Raw genomic sequence first — 17,129 nt, 5'->3', positions numbered from 1 at the left:
AAAAGGGTCATAGGGAACAAAGCGGTTGGCGGCAAGACCGTCATCCCCGCTCTGGCCAGAAACGGCAGAAGCGTTCCGACCGTAGCTCTAAACGTAAGGGTAGAGACGACCGACACAGTGACTCGGACCAACCTGGTGAGTTCCGCTCAGAGCTGGACTCTTTGAAAGCCCAGTTGGCTGAGATTGAAGAACTGTTACAACAGAGGTCAGACCCCTCAACAGACAAAACAAAAGAGCTCAAGAGAAATGACAAAAGACCACCCGCTGGCATGACTAGGCCAGGAACCACAGGTATATCTCGTGAAAGGGGGAGGAGATCCCTCTGAAACAGCAGGCGAGGGTCAGGATGTAGGGCCCCCCCTGGTGGCGAAGGCAAACACACAAGACGCACCTCTCATGCGCGCTAAAGTCCTCACCACCATCTCTCAGACACACGGCTCTCACAAGGTGACCCAATCCCAACCAAGCCCTGCAACATAAACTTAGTCAGCTTCACACAAAACAAAACCCCACAGTCTTTGGATCCCACAAAACATGCACAAACTCGTTGCGACGAGATTAGTGCGAACACCGATCAACCAAGTGCCACGCGAGATCAAATTTCCGATGAACTTCAGTTCATGTTTTTGCACACCGAGTCTGGTGTCGAAACACCCGACATCGCGACTCCCCCTAGTGGCCACAATTTTTTGAAAAACCTCCCTCTATCCATCGACTCAGACACAGACACCCATTTCACTGCTGGTGTAATGGCTGCGCTGTAGAACGTTAGGCGTCAAGGCGAAATTCCATCTCGCGTACCACCCTCAATCCTTTGGTCAGGCTGAACGAGCCAATCAAACCATTGTGAGCATGCTGCAGAAGTATGTCACCCACCATGGTAAAAATTGGGACATGAAACCTCCCTTGGTGCTAAGGGCCATTTGGTCCACCCATCATTGCGCCACTGAAGTCACACCCTTTGGGATGATGACTGGGCGGGAGATGGTTCTCCCACCACATCTATACAAACCGGAGGACATGAGCGTCACAATTGCATACACCGCACATCAACATGTCGCCGACCTACAACACCACCTACAGTCAACCTTTACAGGTGCCCAAAAGAATCTCGATTCGAGCGCAGAAGGACACAAGGCCTACTACGCCCGAATCTCAGAGAAGTTCCTACCACCCTGGTCGAGACCTTTCAATCGTGGGAAAACCGTTCCCCGTCGCGTATCGCATTAGGACATTCAGGCCTAATCAAACGCTCTCATATCGATTTCCATAGTAATCGAATCAAACCTTTTGAACAGTCCTCACTCCAAAAGGGGGTGGACGATAGCTAGGCCCATCCTGTCCACCTAGCTTGTACGCATCACTCACCCATAAGCGTACACTAACATTCCCAGTCAGACTTACCAACCCAATGAAGTAATAACCCTTCGGTATAACATGGTAGATAAAATACTAAAATCCGCTATTATTACTAGTGTGTATTCATCGCAAATACACCTGGCATATAGTCTTGGCAGTGCTATCCTCATTTTTGTGAATCCACAAGACTTAGAGATGTGTACCTCCACTAAAGACATCCACTGGGTCTGCTCAAGCAACCCATACATAACACTACACACCAAGCTGGATAAGATGGTCTGTGTCCCTGATAGCTTTAACCGCAATAGCGCACGCTTTCTGGCCAGACCACCCGCTGCTATTACCCAACACAGAAGATTTCCAGAAGATTAGGTTTGCCAACCCAAACACCAATACTTCTTTCTTTCCTTCATTTCTTCTCTTTTCTTGTTTTTTTTTTTGCATAGGAAATTAAACACTACATGTTTCATATTTAATGTTTAATTTTTTTTTAGATGTGATTTTGACCTAGTTAGCTAGAGTGATTATATGCCCAAAATGCCTATAGTGATTATATGCCCAAAATGCCTCTGCCTCCAACTGTCTGACTGGAACTCATGAGTTTACACAGGACACCATGGACTGTGCAGAGCAAGGCTGCCTCAAGGACTATGGACATGCGGACTGTACGGTACTGTGCTCTCAGTGCTACGACTCCATCATACCCCTGAGACCAAAAGGGGGACTGTAGGTACATTCCACTGTCTCTTTAAGAAACTACATTTCCCATCAGCCCACTTCCGCGTTGACTTGCGTCACGCTGGGGCGGGATCATCAACGACACATCCTACCTGAAAGCATAAACCACCCAGAAACGCTCAGCTCCTCCTCTTTTGGCGCCGTGATCTCAACACGGACACAGAGAGAATCGCTCGCTCTGGTGAGTGAACCCCGAAAAGACGTCTTTTTCTTTTCTTTCTTGCAAGATCCACGAGTTAGCGCGATTTCTTTGTTTACCTTTGGCCACGGTAGACTCTAAGATCGCGCAATTTTAAACTCCGTGAGTTACAACCGGTTTCATTCATTCAGTACGTACGGACTGCAGCCCAGGCAGCTAATTAAAAGTTAAGAAGCGACTGAATCCTTTTTAACTCAAAAGCACTATGCACATTACTTTGATCAGAGACTTTCTTTTCATCACAAGCGACCACACGCCGGACCCAGAAATTCTCTGCAACTCACGTGCTCCAACGGCGAAGCTCCAAAAGTCTCGAAACATCTCTTCATATCTTGCTAAAGGCAAGATACTGAGTAAGACTAGGCATTTTTTTGGGCATAATTAGAGCTAGTCTTAGGAATTTGCTTATATTGAAATAGTGTGAATTTAAACTCAGGAACGTTTGTTTACACTGCTCGACACGCAGCGTGTTGAATTGTTGATTGTTCTGTTTTGTTTTAATCTCTCAATTGTTTAATAGATAGGCTGTGCATGCTCCTCTTTATTCCTACTAACAATTAATTCTCTTATTATACATATTGACTGCATCGAGATTTCAGTGGATTCAGTATTGTTATAAGCTAGTGAAATTAGCCTACGGCTAATTCTTTTGTTCCATTAGCCTCCAGGGCTAATTGTATTGTCTCAAGGGATCACAAGGCCTCCACCACGTGGAGTTAGCTAAACACATGGCTAATTCCTTTGTCTACTTAGCAACACAAAGCTAATCAGGCCTGATAAACCACACCTCAGTTAGCAACCCACGCTAGCTTTTCTTTTGCTAGGCCTTACCACATGGTGGTCCTCCCCCACACTCACACACACCTTAGATAGCAATCCATGCTAACTCTTTTGTTCTCCTCAAACCCCATGTGGTGACACACCCTTCTTAGCTTAGCCACACGAGGCTAATCTAGGGCCTTTCACACACACAGGCCACACGCACAAGCACACATTAGCAACACGTGCTAATCCTTTTGTTCTACTTAGATAACATTCCTTTGTCTCAGCTAGCAACCAAGCTAGGCCTCCTCTCATACACACACACACACACACACACACACACACACACACATCACTGTTTGTATATATTTCAATCTGCTATTATCCATTTTTATCTTTATAATAAATTCATTTATTATTGAAACTGTGTGTTTTATTTGTGTTCCAATATACTCAAAGTCCCCAATCTCCCAAAGAATTCAAAAAGGTGCATATAAGTTATGTAATATGGTAAGTGATCATAATAATTTGGAATATACCATAATTTAGCTGTTTGGTAATTTATTATTAAGCACCAAGATTAATGGTATGATTCACTTTAAATGATTCACTTTAAATGATTTAATGAGATTGATCACTTAATAATTACCAAATGCACCTACAGTGGTTACTTTGAAAATCTCAAATGGTGTTTGTTTTTCTTGTAGATTACTCATTTGGCCAAAGCTAATTCCAGAGGCAAATGGATTTCTCAGCGCCTCAGCTGTGAGTCTCTGCTAGTTTGGGGTTTTATTTTAGAATATGCTGTATGTAAAAGGGAGGATGCCAGCAGCAATGACACATTTGAGCTCATTATAGCTGAAACTGTTTGTCCACCACAGCTTTTTGAGGAATTAGACTGGCGTACCATCTAATCAGGTGCTTGTTGCATGAGTGTCCATTCTCCCTCAGTGATCAGTCATTGGCTTGATATTTAAGCATGCATGAGACATACTGCATACTATATTGTAAGTATTTCCATACCTACCCGATAGCAGGAAAACCAAATTCAGTGCTGCATCCTACACCTTTACATCCTACACCTGCTGCAGGAGAGGTATTGGATTGTCCAGGTCCTTTGCCTAAATCAAAAGCCAGTTATAAATTTCTGCTAATACTTATGTGCAACATAACAAGGTATGCAGAAGATGCTCCAGTTCTCTGGCTTCAGGCCAAGCACCATAAGTGCATTACTCAAGGAAGCTGTAGCCAGGGATAGTAAAGTCAGCTTGATACCATCACATCACATCTCACACCAGAGAAAGTGGAAGGAAAATGAAAACGAGTTCTCTTCTCTGGTAACTGACAGGAGTACTTTGGCCAGTATGTTAAACTTATCAAAATGTGATCAAAGAATCTGGAGTGACCTGGCCATTCTGTGGTGTCTTAATTTGACCCAGTTGTATCAAAAATAAATTAAATACAAGTAAAAGACATCAGATTATATTATACCCTGAGGGGCGGGGCATTTCATAAAATAGTTACGGAGGTACTGATCTTACATTTACTTTTTTCTGAGCGGTGACAAACTTGAAAGAAGAAACTCATACAAGTAAATATACAGTGAAATAATTTCATGTATTAGTGCAACATAAACTGGAACATACAGGAAAGAGCAGGGTTTAAGTAAAGAAATCAGTTTATTTAATAAATACAAACTTTAAATCTTTTGTAGCGACTTTAGCAGGTGATTTACTAATAGTGGTGGGCAGTTCAATTCATTTTAGTGAACTGATTCAAACAGTTAAAGACACAGAACATGGATTTTCAGGTTTTCCACTTCTGGTATGTACTGATTGGAATATTTAAATTTTGATTTTTTTTTTTTTAATACCAAGCATTTCCACAGTGTTGGTTTATTCATACTCAAGTTTTATTTACTGTGAAATAACAGTGCCTGTTGAAATGGAAAACAAAAAACATTGTTTTCATTAAATTTGATGGTTGTGCAAGATCTAACACGACCACCATTTTTTAAAAAAAGATTTCATAGATTCCAAAATGGTAAAATTAAATCAGTGTATTGGTCACTACAGATTAACATCACACAATTATGTGCATGTCCTTAAAACATTCATTTATTTGTTTCCAACACAGTGCTTTCATTGAAAAAATATTTCTAACAAATTTAAGTCAGATAAGTCAACCAATATGTGGCATTTATTAGCTACACAAGTTTCTATTTTGTCACGCAAAAGTGAGCCTGTGTGACTTTCAGCCTCTTACTTTCTGTTTTCAAATGGTCAGGAAAGTATCTGCTGGTTGAGCCTTATGGGATTCAGTGGTGTATCCGCTGAATCAACAGAACAACCCACAAGTTAAATCTTTGTGTTCAGGTAGAATCATCTGCTCTGCTGCAGGAACCATCAAACATGAGCTGAGCTACAAGTTTGGGTAGGCTCGTCTGCTGCATGAACCATCGAACTTGTGCATTCGATCTTTGGTTTTCCAATTCAGGCTGTCAGAGTTTGAACGCTGTGAACAGTGTTGCAGAAGGCTGAGACACAACAATGGTTTAGCTAAATTCATTACATTTGAGGATCCTTCAGAGCACATTGTGCAGGCGCTTGGGACCCAGGCATTATGGGAAACACCTGATGCTGATTTGAGCACAATCAGCACGCACATATAAGGGAGCTGTTTTCACAGAGACTGTGCAAAGTATTGTTTCAGGTATGTGGCAGGAGAGGGATGACTGCTACATATAACACATAACTACTATTGTTTAATTCTTATTAATTTTCTTCCCCATTTATTTTATGTAATTTTATTTTCTATTGTTTACTGTTTTGCTTTTACTTCTGTAAAGCACATTGAACTGCCACTGTGTATGAAATGTGCTATATAAATAAACTTGCCTTGCCTTGTATGTGGAGGAAGAGTGTTTATTAGCAAGGCATGATATTTACAAAAACAAAACACGAATCCGAAAGCAGTGTCATAAACATGGCTTAAAACAAACATGACCGTGATAATGATAATACGTCACAAAGCTTATGTGTCCTTACATGCGCGTGCTGATTGCACTCAAATCAGTGTCAGGTGTTTCCCATAACAAGTGGGTCCTGTGAGCGTGGACGCTTGAGCACATGAAGGCAGGACAGTCCAGTGTTCACCTGCTGTGTGACCACATCTTTTAGCTCACCTGTATATTGCCATGCATCGCCACCAAAACGGTTCATTTTCATTGATGACCCATTGCAAAGCATCACGAGCTATAGTGTGATTGTAGCTCCCAATCAAATTTCATATTGATTATAAAATACTACTATTGACCTTAAAGCTCTGAATGGTCTCGCACCACAGTACCTGAGCGAACTTCTGGTCCTTTATGACCCGCCACACCTACTTAGATCAAAAGGTGCAGGCTAGCTGCTGGTACCTCATATAGTGAAGGCTACATCAGGAGGCAGAGCCTTTTCTTACAAAGCCCCACAGTTATGGAACAGCCTTCCAAGTCAAGTTTATTTGTATAGCGCTTTTAACAATAAACATTGTCGCAAAGCAGCTTTACAGAATTTGAACTACTTAAAACATGAGCAAATTTTATCCCTACCGAGCAAGCCTGTGGCAACGGTGGCAAGGAAAAACTCCCTCAGACGACATGAGGAAGAAACCTCAAGAGGAACCAGACTCAAAAGGGAACCCATCCTCATTTGTGCAACAACAGACAGCCTGACTATAATATTAACAGTTTTAACATGAAGTCAGTTTCGTTAATGTTATAAACTCTTCATTGATGGAAACTTGAGTGCAAAACTGTTCATGACAACTGCAGTCCTAAAGTTAGCAAGCCAACTGTAGTCCTCAGCCATAAAAGCATTACTGTAAGAGTCCAGAGTGTCTTCCAGGTGTGACTTTCAACTGTCCTCATGGGGCCATCCTCCACAGGAGCGATGCGATGAGACTCCAACGAGACACAGGGCACCAGGATGGATCAAGCAGGTCCAAGGAGCAGAAGAGGTTCAGCATCTCGATCTCAGGACCAACATGTAACTCAGAGGGACAGATTTGGGGGGGGGGGGGGGGGGGGGGAGAAAACACGGGTTGTTAGGTATGCCCAATGTCACCTGAATAAGTAGGAACAGTATACATATTGCACTGAGTACAAGCAGGGACTCCGGCAACTAACTATGACAGCACAACTAAAAGGGGAGAGCCAGAAGGTAACACAGGCATGAGGGGCCCCGGGACATAAAGCAGCCAGCCACTACACCGTCAACAAACTCGAGTGAGCAAGCGAGTGGGGACTGACAGCATCCATACATCCCAGTTTACCAAAACACTCTGTCTGAGGATCCTCCCGATCTACACCTTTACCTCATAAACACCATTAACAAAAGGCTTGACTAAACAGATATGCTTTCAGCTGAGACTTAAACGCTGAGACTGTGTCTGATTCCCGAACACTACTTGGAAGGCTGTTCCATAACTGTGGGGCTTTGTAAGAAAAGGCTCTGCCCCCTGATGTAGCCTTCACTATACGAGGTACCAGCAGATAGTCTGCACCTTTTGATCTAAGTAGGCGTGGCGGGTCATAGAGGAGCAGAAGTTCACTCAGGTACTGTGGTGCGAGACCATTTAGTGCTTTAAAGGTCAATAGTAGTATTTTATAATCAATACGAAATTTGATTGGGAGCCAATGCAGTGTGGATAAGACAGGGGTGATGGGGTCATATTTTCTAGTTCTAGTAAGGACTCTTGCTGCTACATTTTGAACTAACTGGAGCTTGTTTATGCACTTATTGGAACATCCAGACAGTAAGGCCTTCCAAGTAGTGTTCGGGAAACAGACAGTCTCAGCGTTTAAGTCTAGGCTGAAAACATATTTGTTTAGTCAAGCCTTGTGTTAATGGTGTTGATGAGGTAAAGGTGTAGATGTGGAGGGTCCTAAGACACAGTGTTTTAAAACTGGGATGTATGGATGCGGTCAGTCCCCACTCACTTGCTCACTCGAGTTTGTTGATGGTGTAGTGGCTGCTGCTTTATGTCCCGGGGCTCCCTCATGCCTGTGTTACCTTCTGGCTCTCCCCTTTTAGTTATGCCGTCATAGTTAGTTTTGCCGGAGTCCCTGCTTGTACTCAACGCAAAATGTACACTGTTCCTACTTATTCAGGTGACACTAGGCATACCTAACAACCTGCAGTTGTCATGAACAGTTTTGCACTCAAGTTTCCATCAATGACGAGTTTATAACATCAATGAAACTTTGTGTTAAAACTGTTAATGTTATAGTCATATTGTCTGTTGCCCAAATGAGGAAGGGTTCTCTTTTGAGTCTGGTTCCTCTCGAGGTTTCTTCCTCATGTCGTCTGAGGGAGTTTTTCCTTGCCACAGGCGTGCTCATTGGGGATAGATTAGGGATAAAATTAGCTCATGTTTTAAGTCATTCAAACTCTGTAAAGCTGCTTTGTAACAATGTCTATTGTTAAAAGCGCTATACAAATAGACTTGACTGTAGCTTTAGTCTATTCTTAAAACACTGACATTACTGCAACCTATTTTTTTGGGGTGTATTAATCCATGTGGAAGGTGTCACTGTGGTGCAGTGGTTAGCTCTTGTGCCTCACGGGAAGAAGGTTCTGGGTTCAAACCTCATGGCCTTTCTGTGTGGAGTTTGCATGTTCTCCCCGTGTCTGCATGGGTTTCCTCTGGGTGCTCTGGTTTCCCCCACTGTCCAAAGACGTGGTTAGGTTAACCGGCTACTCTAAATTGCTCATAGGTATGAATGGTTGAGAGGAGAAAACCCTCTACAGTAATCCAGTTGAAGGTCACGGGAAACTACTACTGTAATGTTCCCTAGAAGCTCTGATGGCTGGAAAAAAGCTTTCAGCTATGTGGCCATCCGAGTGGCCATATCACTGCAGCAATATACGAGACAGAGAGAGACGCACCACATGTTCTTGCTGTTTGTTTGTTATTAGCTGTGCACACTGTGTCGTGATACCAAAGGTTTCCGACCGATTGCATGCACTTGACTGGGAGCAGCTGAACTAGAAAAAAAAAAAAAAAAAACAACTCAGTTGTGCTGGTATGACCAATTCATGTGAACAATGAATGAACTTGTATAAATGATTCACTGAAGAGTTGTTCAAAAGCAATGACTTGTCTGTGAACTACACACCACTATTTACCAAATCATTTAAATTAGAGATGGCCTCGTCAGCATTCTACAATGCTGATACAGTACGGTCAGTTAAAATAATTTCTGTAACCAACACACTTTATGCTTTTGGCCTTAAATATTTTTAAATAGGCTTTCTGCCAAAAATCAAAAATAGCAGCAAATTGTTAAATGATTGTTGCAACGCAGGAATGTTACATGCATACTGTAATCTCACAGAGGTGGTGGTTGCCAGGTGTGGGTTTTTCCATTCAACCCTCAGCACACACAGCAAGCTCTGACTCATGTTAATTATATTAGGTCAGATAAAATAAATATGATCTGATCACTGATCCCATATTTAGTCCAATTTTTTGGCCCATTCCAATCTAAAACCGATCAATCTTCCCACTCCTAATTTAAATCTCAAGCCTAAATGCTAAAATTCAAATGAACATTCTTGAGGTTTGTATAATTGGCTATTGGCTGTGTCTTTGTGCTCTTGAATAAAAGTAGATAAATGAAGTTTTTCCCCCACTGATGTTACTGAACACACCGATGGCGTTGGAGTTGACTATTGCGGTTGAAACTCCTCCCACACTCACAGCAGTGATACGGTTTATCTCCAGTGTGAATGCGCTGGTGTTGTTGTAGAGTACTTTGTTGAGTAAAACTCTTTCCACATTGCATACAGTGATATGGCTTCTCCCCTGTGTGAGTGCGTTGGTGTTGCTGGAGAATACTCCGGGAAATAAAACGCCTTCCACACTGGAAACAGTGATACGGCCTCTCTCCTGTGTGAATGCGCTGATGTCGCTGAAGATGGCTCCTCTCAGTGAAACTCTTCTCACACTCCAAACACTGATAGGGTTTATCTCCGGTGTGAACACGCTGGTGTTGCCGTAGATGACTTTGTTGTGTGAAACTCTTCCCACACTGCGAGCAGATATACGGTTTGTCTCCTGTGTGAATGCGCTGGTGTCGTTGGAGATCATCTCTTTCAGTAAAGCTCTTCCCGCATTCCGAACAGCGATACGGTTTCTCTCCAGTGTGAACACGCTGGTGTCGTTGAAGAGTACACTGTTGAGTAAAACTCTTTCCACACAGCGAGCAGCCATACGGTTTCTCTCCTGTGTGAATGCGCTGGTGCTTCTGGAGAGAATTCTGCTGATTAAACCTTTTTCCACATTGTGTGCAGTGATACGGCTTCTCTCCTGTGTGGATGCGCTGGTGTGTTTGAAGACTACTTTGTTGAGTGAAACTCTTTCCACACAGTGAACATCGATACGGTTTCTCTCCTGTAGGGATGTGGTGGTGTTTTCCAAGATGATCCGTTTGAGTAAAATTCTTCCCACAGTCTGAGTCAGAGTGAATTATATTAGGCATTTCTCTGTTGGTGAGGTTTGCGGAGATACTATCAGAAGTCTCTTCCTCATTCTTCCAGACATCAGCTTGTAGCAGGGCCTTGTTCATATCTAGACCAGAAAATCTGGGGGGGTGGGGGTGGGGGGGGGGAATTAGAAACTATTTGAAATACAGCACTTATTACTGAATAGAATACATGACAAAATACTAAGTAATGTAATTTTGGAATTGTGCATTATGGCCAAAGGTGGCATGAAGAATCAATACAGTTTGCCCCTGCATGCCATTTAACCCCTGCAACTAATCTAGACTGCAGATGAACATCTTGTTTTCAACTTTGACAAGTTCTCCCACACCACCACATCGCTAATCTCCCTCCTGCTGGACCAGATTTATCACACCCCATTCTGCACAGCACTCTCTTCCATCCTCTAACCACAGCTTGACTGGAAGATACAAAGTAGACATGCCTCAAGACTCTTATCTGTCCTGCACTCAGGTCATGGAACAAACTTACCCTGGCTGGAGAATAGCTGAGTCACTGGTGGTCTATGAATAAAAACTAAACACCTACATCTTCACCAAGCACTTTTGAATTAACACGTTTTAAATAAAATCTCTTGTCTTCTGTGTTTTTTTTCTTTGCTGTGCTTATTTCCCTCTTATAGTGTTTTAACACAATGACATTCTCAGACCCTGAACCACTGAACTTACACTTCTGTATGGGTGTCTGCTAAATGGTGCCAATACTTCCTAGTGCACAAATTGAGATCATTAACACCAAGAAACGGTGTGATCAAAACACAATTTCTCTTACATGGAGAGAATATAATATACTAACAAATTTATGGCCAAAAGTTTACATTCAAATACAATTTTTCACAAATCCACACATTTCATGTGTTAAATGATAGTATCTGATGTATTTCCATGTCCATCCATTATCTGTAGCTGCTTATCCTGTTCTACAGGGTCGCAGGCAAGCTGGAGCCTATCCCAGCTGACTACGGGTGAAAGGCGGGGTACACCCTGGACAAGTCGCCAGGTCATCACAGGGCTGACACATACAGTGGAGCAAAAAAGTATTTAGTCAGCCACCAATTGTGCAAGTTCTCCCATTTAAAAAGATGAGAGAGGCCTGTAATTTTCATCATAGGTACACTTCAACTATGAGAGACAAAATGGGGGGAAAGAATCCAGGAAATCACATTGTAGGATTTTTAATGAATTAATTGGTAAATTCCTCGGTAAAATAAGTATTTGGTCACCTACAAACAAGCAAGATTTCTGGCTCTCACAGACCTGTAACAACTTCTTTATGAGGCTCCTCTGTCCTCCACTCGTTACCTGTATTAATGGCACCTGTTTGAACTCGTTATCAGTATAAAAGACACCTGTCCACAACCTCAAACAGTCACACTCCAAACTCCACTATGGCCAAGACCAAAGAGCTGTCAAAGGACACCAGAAACAAAATTGTAGACCTGCACCAGGCTGGGAAGACTGAATCTGCAATAGATAAGCAGCTTGGTGTGAAGAATTCAACTGTGGGAGCAATTATTAGAAAACAGAAGACATACAAGACCACTGATAATCTCCCTCGATCTGGGGCTCCACGCAAGATCTCACCCCATGGGGTCAAAATGATCACAAGAACGGTGAGCAAAAATCCCAGAACCACACGGGGGGACCTAGTGAATGACCTGCAGAGAGCTGGGACCAAAGTAACAAAGGCTACCATCAGTAACACACTATGCCGCCAGGGACTCAAATCCTGCAGTGCCAGACGTGTCCCCCTGCTTAAGCCAGTACATGTCCAGGCCCGTCTGAAGTTTGCTAGAGAGCATTTGGATGATCCAGAAGAGGATTGGGAGAATGTCATATGGTCAGATGAAACCAAAATAGAACTTTTTGGTAAAAACTCAACTTGTCGTGTTTGGAGGAGAAAGAATGCTGAGTTGCATCCAAAGAACACCATACCTACTGTGAAGCATGGGGATGGAAACATCATGCTTTGGGGCTGTTTTTCTGCAAAGGGACCAGGACAACTGATCCGTGTAAAGGAAATAATGAATGGGGCCATGTATCGTGAGATTTTGAGTGAAAACCTCCTTCCATCAGCAAGGGCATTGAAGATGAAACATGGCTGGGTCTTTCAGCATGACAATGATCCCAAACACACCACCCGGGCAACGAAGGAGTGGCTTCGTAAGAAGCATTTCAAGGTCCTGGAGTGGCCTAGCCAGTCTCCAGATCTCAACCCCATAGAAAATCTTTGGAGGGAGTTGAAAGTCCATGTTGCCCAGCGACAGCCCCAAAATATCACTGCTCTAGAGGAGATCTGCATGGAGGAATGGGCCAAAATACCAGCAACAGTGTGTGAAAACCTTGTGAAGACTTACAGAAAACATTTGACCTCTGTCATTGCCAACAAAGGGTATAGACCCCTTTCACATGACGTCACTGTGCCGCGAGATTTTGTTAGGCGCCATATTGGAAGACCAAGTACATGCACTCACAATATAAAACAAAGTACAAGCGAGAGTAAAGTGACACGATGGATGATAATTCTGGTTATGTGAGTACATTACTAGCTGCAGAAAGGGCACGGTATGTGGAGAAACTGGCTGTGATTGATGGGTTTGACCCATATGATAAGACTCGCGGCAAGGGAGAATGGAAACATAAGGAGGACCGGACACCAATTCTGCCATCTGTTTGCTACCCAGACATTGTAAACTATTTGTTGTTTACACCCAGTGCCTACACTCAGTGTTCGAACTATGCCGATATTTTTTGGGGGCCCCTTTTTTTCCCTTGGGGGTGTGTGTGCTTGCGCTTGTCTCGGAGCGCGGATCTCCAAACACATGAGAAGCCTATCTTATGCACATATCACGCGGACTCCACACCTCCACACACGCATCGCGTCTGAAGTCATAACTCATCAGGGGAAATCGTGTCCACATTGGCATGTTCAAAAAACAACCTCGCGTCAACAATGATACCACACGCAAGAACAAAAAAAAAACAGTCAGGCTACTCAACAACCAGCCTGGCAGCAGCGAGCAAGCCCCAAACCATCCTAAATTATTATTATTATTATTAAATTGTAGAAGTCTGGGAGGCTTGCTCCTCATACAGTTATCAACTTGGGGCCACTTTAGCATGTTTTAAATCTGAATTTCTTGCGTTTGCTTACCTCAAAGTGTCCACAGATCATGCACAGACTTATCCATTATATCCACAGTTTTTTGCCAAGTCTCACACAGGTTTCTTTTAAGTCTACTGTTGGGCCAATAAATCATAAATAAAACAGCTCAGATTTGTTTGTTTAAGTCGTTTGCCACTCCACTTTATTCTCGTAGGTTCACATACCGCTGCTGTTATTATCCCCTTATCACGAGTTTGTTGGTCTTCCAAAATGGCGCTGGGTCTGTTTACTTCCGGTTTCGGGTGACGTCAGTGAAAGGGGTCTATATAACAAAGTATTGAGATGAACTTTTGTTATTGACCAAATACTTATTTTCCATCATAATTTGCAAATAAATTCTTTAAAAATCCTACAATGTGATTTTCTGGATTTTTTTTCTCATTTTGTCTCTCATAGTTGAGGTATACCTATGATGAAAATCAGGGTCTTTTCTAGAAAAATTTAGTATGAGGGTGCTCACCATGGCGAGGGAGCGAAGCGGGGGGGGGGGGGGGGGGATGGTGCCGGTTGTCCCCCCCCCGCCGTGCAAAGCCTTCGAAAAATGCTCCAATGGGACATTCTGAGGCTATCTGAGAGGGAAATTGTAACAAATTGTCTGTCAACACTAAAAAAGAAAGAAGTAATCTTCTTCTGCCCCGGACAGTCTTTGGCTTTCTTCCGCTTCGTGCCGTGGGATGACATCTTTAAATGCCCAAGTATGGAATGCCATTTGAGACTCATTTATGCGCAAACAGAAACTCATTTATGCGCGAAAAGAAAACCAACATTGAGCGCATGGCACCTGTTTTGAGCGAACAGAAGACCGATATTGAGCACAGAAACGTGTTTTGAGCGAGCACATAAATTATATTTTAAGGGGGGGAATGAATCTCTGTGCGCAACAACAGCCCTCTGCACGCTCTCTTTCAATCTCCTCCGCTCGCTCCGTATGATCTCTGTCGTGCTCGCTCAATTTCACCAGTGCTCGCTCAAATCCTGTACAGTGCGTTCCATTTGTGCCACGACTGTCGGCCAATCATAACTATCCCCCAGGGTTGGATTGGCGGGCAACCTGACCAATCAGATTCTCCCAGCTACTCTGATTGGTCAGGTCGGCTGCCAATCCAACGCTGGCGGATAGTTGGGATTGGCCGACAGTCGTGGCACAAATGGAACGCACTGTACAGGATTTGAGCGAGCACTGGTGAAATTGAGCGAGCGCGACAGAGATCATACGGAGCGAGCGGAGGAGATTGAAAGAGAGCGTGCAGAGGGCTGTTGTTGCGCACAGAGATTCATTCCCCCCCTTAAAGTATAATTTATGTGCTCGCTCAAAACACGTTTCTGCGCTCAATATCGGTCTTCTGTTCGCTCAAAACAGGTACCATGTGCTCAATGTTGGTTTTCTGTTCGCGCATAAATGAGTCTGTCAAAAGCTCCCGCGCCGGTGGGTGAAAGATCATTCAGTCTCGAGAAATCTCGCTCTACAAGTCAGCTGACCTTGTATGTAACCCATGTCAAATCTCGCGAGAGCAACCGCGACAAGTAAACAACTAAACAACATGGCGCCTCAGTCTGGAAAACGCCAATTCGGATTGTTTTTGCACCGTCTGGCGGTGTATCTACTATGATTGGAATATTTTTGGAGCAATTATAACGTATTTGATGATCAGACACATTGTCATGTAGTGTTGCTGGGATGTTTTTACGGAGTCGGTAAGGGGGCGCACGCCGAGAGTAAGAGGGCGCAGCGCCCCTGTTCCCCCATTTAGACGAAAGCCTGATGAAAATTACAGGCCTCTCTCATCTTTTTAAGTGGGAGAACTTGCACAATTGGTGACTGACTAAATACTTTTTTGCCCCACTGTAGACACAGACAACCATTCACACTCACGGTCAATTTAGAGTCACCAGTTAACCTAACCTGCATGTCTTTGGACTGTGGGGGAAACTGGAGCACCCGGAGGAAACCCACGGGGAGAGCATACAAACTCCACACAGAAAGGCCCTTGCCGGCCGCTGGGCTCGAACCCAGGACCTTCTTGCTGTAAGACAACAGCGCTAATCACTACACCACCGTGCCGCCCCATATTTCCATGTCATTTCAAAATAATAGCAAAAGAGATCTATTTCTGCTTTTATTTACTATATCTGATTTTCAGTGGGTCAAATATTTATATTTTGATAGTATTTGGTGCCACTGAATTTTAATAATTACCTTGACTCAAATTCTTGGTAGCCATCCACAAGCTTCTTATAATACTTTGTTGGAATTTTTTCCCCATTTCCTCTTTGAGCCTTTTTTTTCCCCCCTTTAAACGTTGGAGGTTTGACTTGGATCACTGTCCTGCTGGAAAACCCAGTTGTGACCAAGTTATAGCTTTCTGGCTCATGTCTTGGTGTTGCTTCAGTATTTACAGATTATCCTTCTTGCTCATGAGGACATCTCTTTTCTGAAGTGCACCAGTTCCTTTTCCTGCAAAACAACTCCACAACATGATGCTGCCACCACCATGTGATCATAACCAGCATTAACCTTTACAGTAATTTGTGTGTCTAGCCATCACAATTTGGCGCTTGTCACAGTCAATCAGGTCAAAACACTTGCCCATTTTTCCTGCTGTTCTCTAATACATCCCACCCCTTACAGGCGCCATAGCAACACCGTGATCATTATTCACTTCACCTGTCTGTGGGTATAATGTTATGGCTGATCAGTATATATTCAACTTTATCTTTGAATATCTATCTATCTATCTATCTATCTATCTATCTATATAAAATACAGCACAAGTGTCATGATTAAAAAACGTTTTAAAAAGATATTCAACTAAGATTCACAAACTCTGATTGGAAGCAGTGAACCTGCCATTAAAATTCTGCAGACTCCATTGTTTTTATTTATCATTACAAATTATAATCACTCTAGATATTATTTCTGAAAATCACTGGACATTAAATATCACCAAACTCAGTTTTTTCCCTTTAAGTGCAGCACTGGTTTATTTTAGCAGGCCTCTATATAATGATGCATACTGTGTATTGAAGAAATACCTCCAATTATCAGATGACTTTTCTTCATATCGCTCTTGCTTACTAGCCACAGGCTGTTGTGGAGTGAAAAAATATCCTAAACTAATTCAAGCTGCAAAATATTTCCAGTTACTTCTACAAATAAAACAAGTTTCACTCACCATAAACACATCAGAAATGTTTTCATGGAGAAGCGGCTCGTTTTCTTCTTCTCCTGTCACCTAATGGCATTTGGCTACAATGTTCTGCTGCATTATTGCCCCCTGCTGGATCGAGTATGTCATGTTCTGCTTTTAAACAAGTTGTTTATATGGCAGTTTATTGAGCATTAGCTCCATGGT

General features: G+C 43.0%; 1 protein-coding gene across 1 annotated transcript in view; it reads right to left on the bottom strand.

Moving 5' to 3' along the window:
* The window catches only part of LOC132886267 (zinc finger protein 850-like), a 102,170-nt gene that overhangs the window by 24,718 nt on the left and 60,323 nt on the right, over positions 1-17,129 (bottom strand). Inside the window, exons 6-7 of the mRNA XM_060920827.1 lie at positions 15,974-16,160; positions 9,748-10,689 (exon numbers count right to left, since the gene is read on the bottom strand). Of these exons, the coding sequence (XP_060776810.1) occupies positions 9,748-10,689; positions 15,974-16,160 (1,129 nt within the window). The remainder of the gene's footprint in view (positions 1-9,747; positions 10,690-15,973; positions 16,161-17,129) is intronic.

This window comes from Neoarius graeffei, chromosome 1 (assembly GCF_027579695.1).
Source record: "Neoarius graeffei isolate fNeoGra1 chromosome 1, fNeoGra1.pri, whole genome shotgun sequence".
Taxonomy (NCBI): Eukaryota; Metazoa; Chordata; class Actinopteri; order Siluriformes; family Ariidae; genus Neoarius; species Neoarius graeffei.
This window is presented reverse-complemented; position numbering and strand designations above follow the sequence as displayed.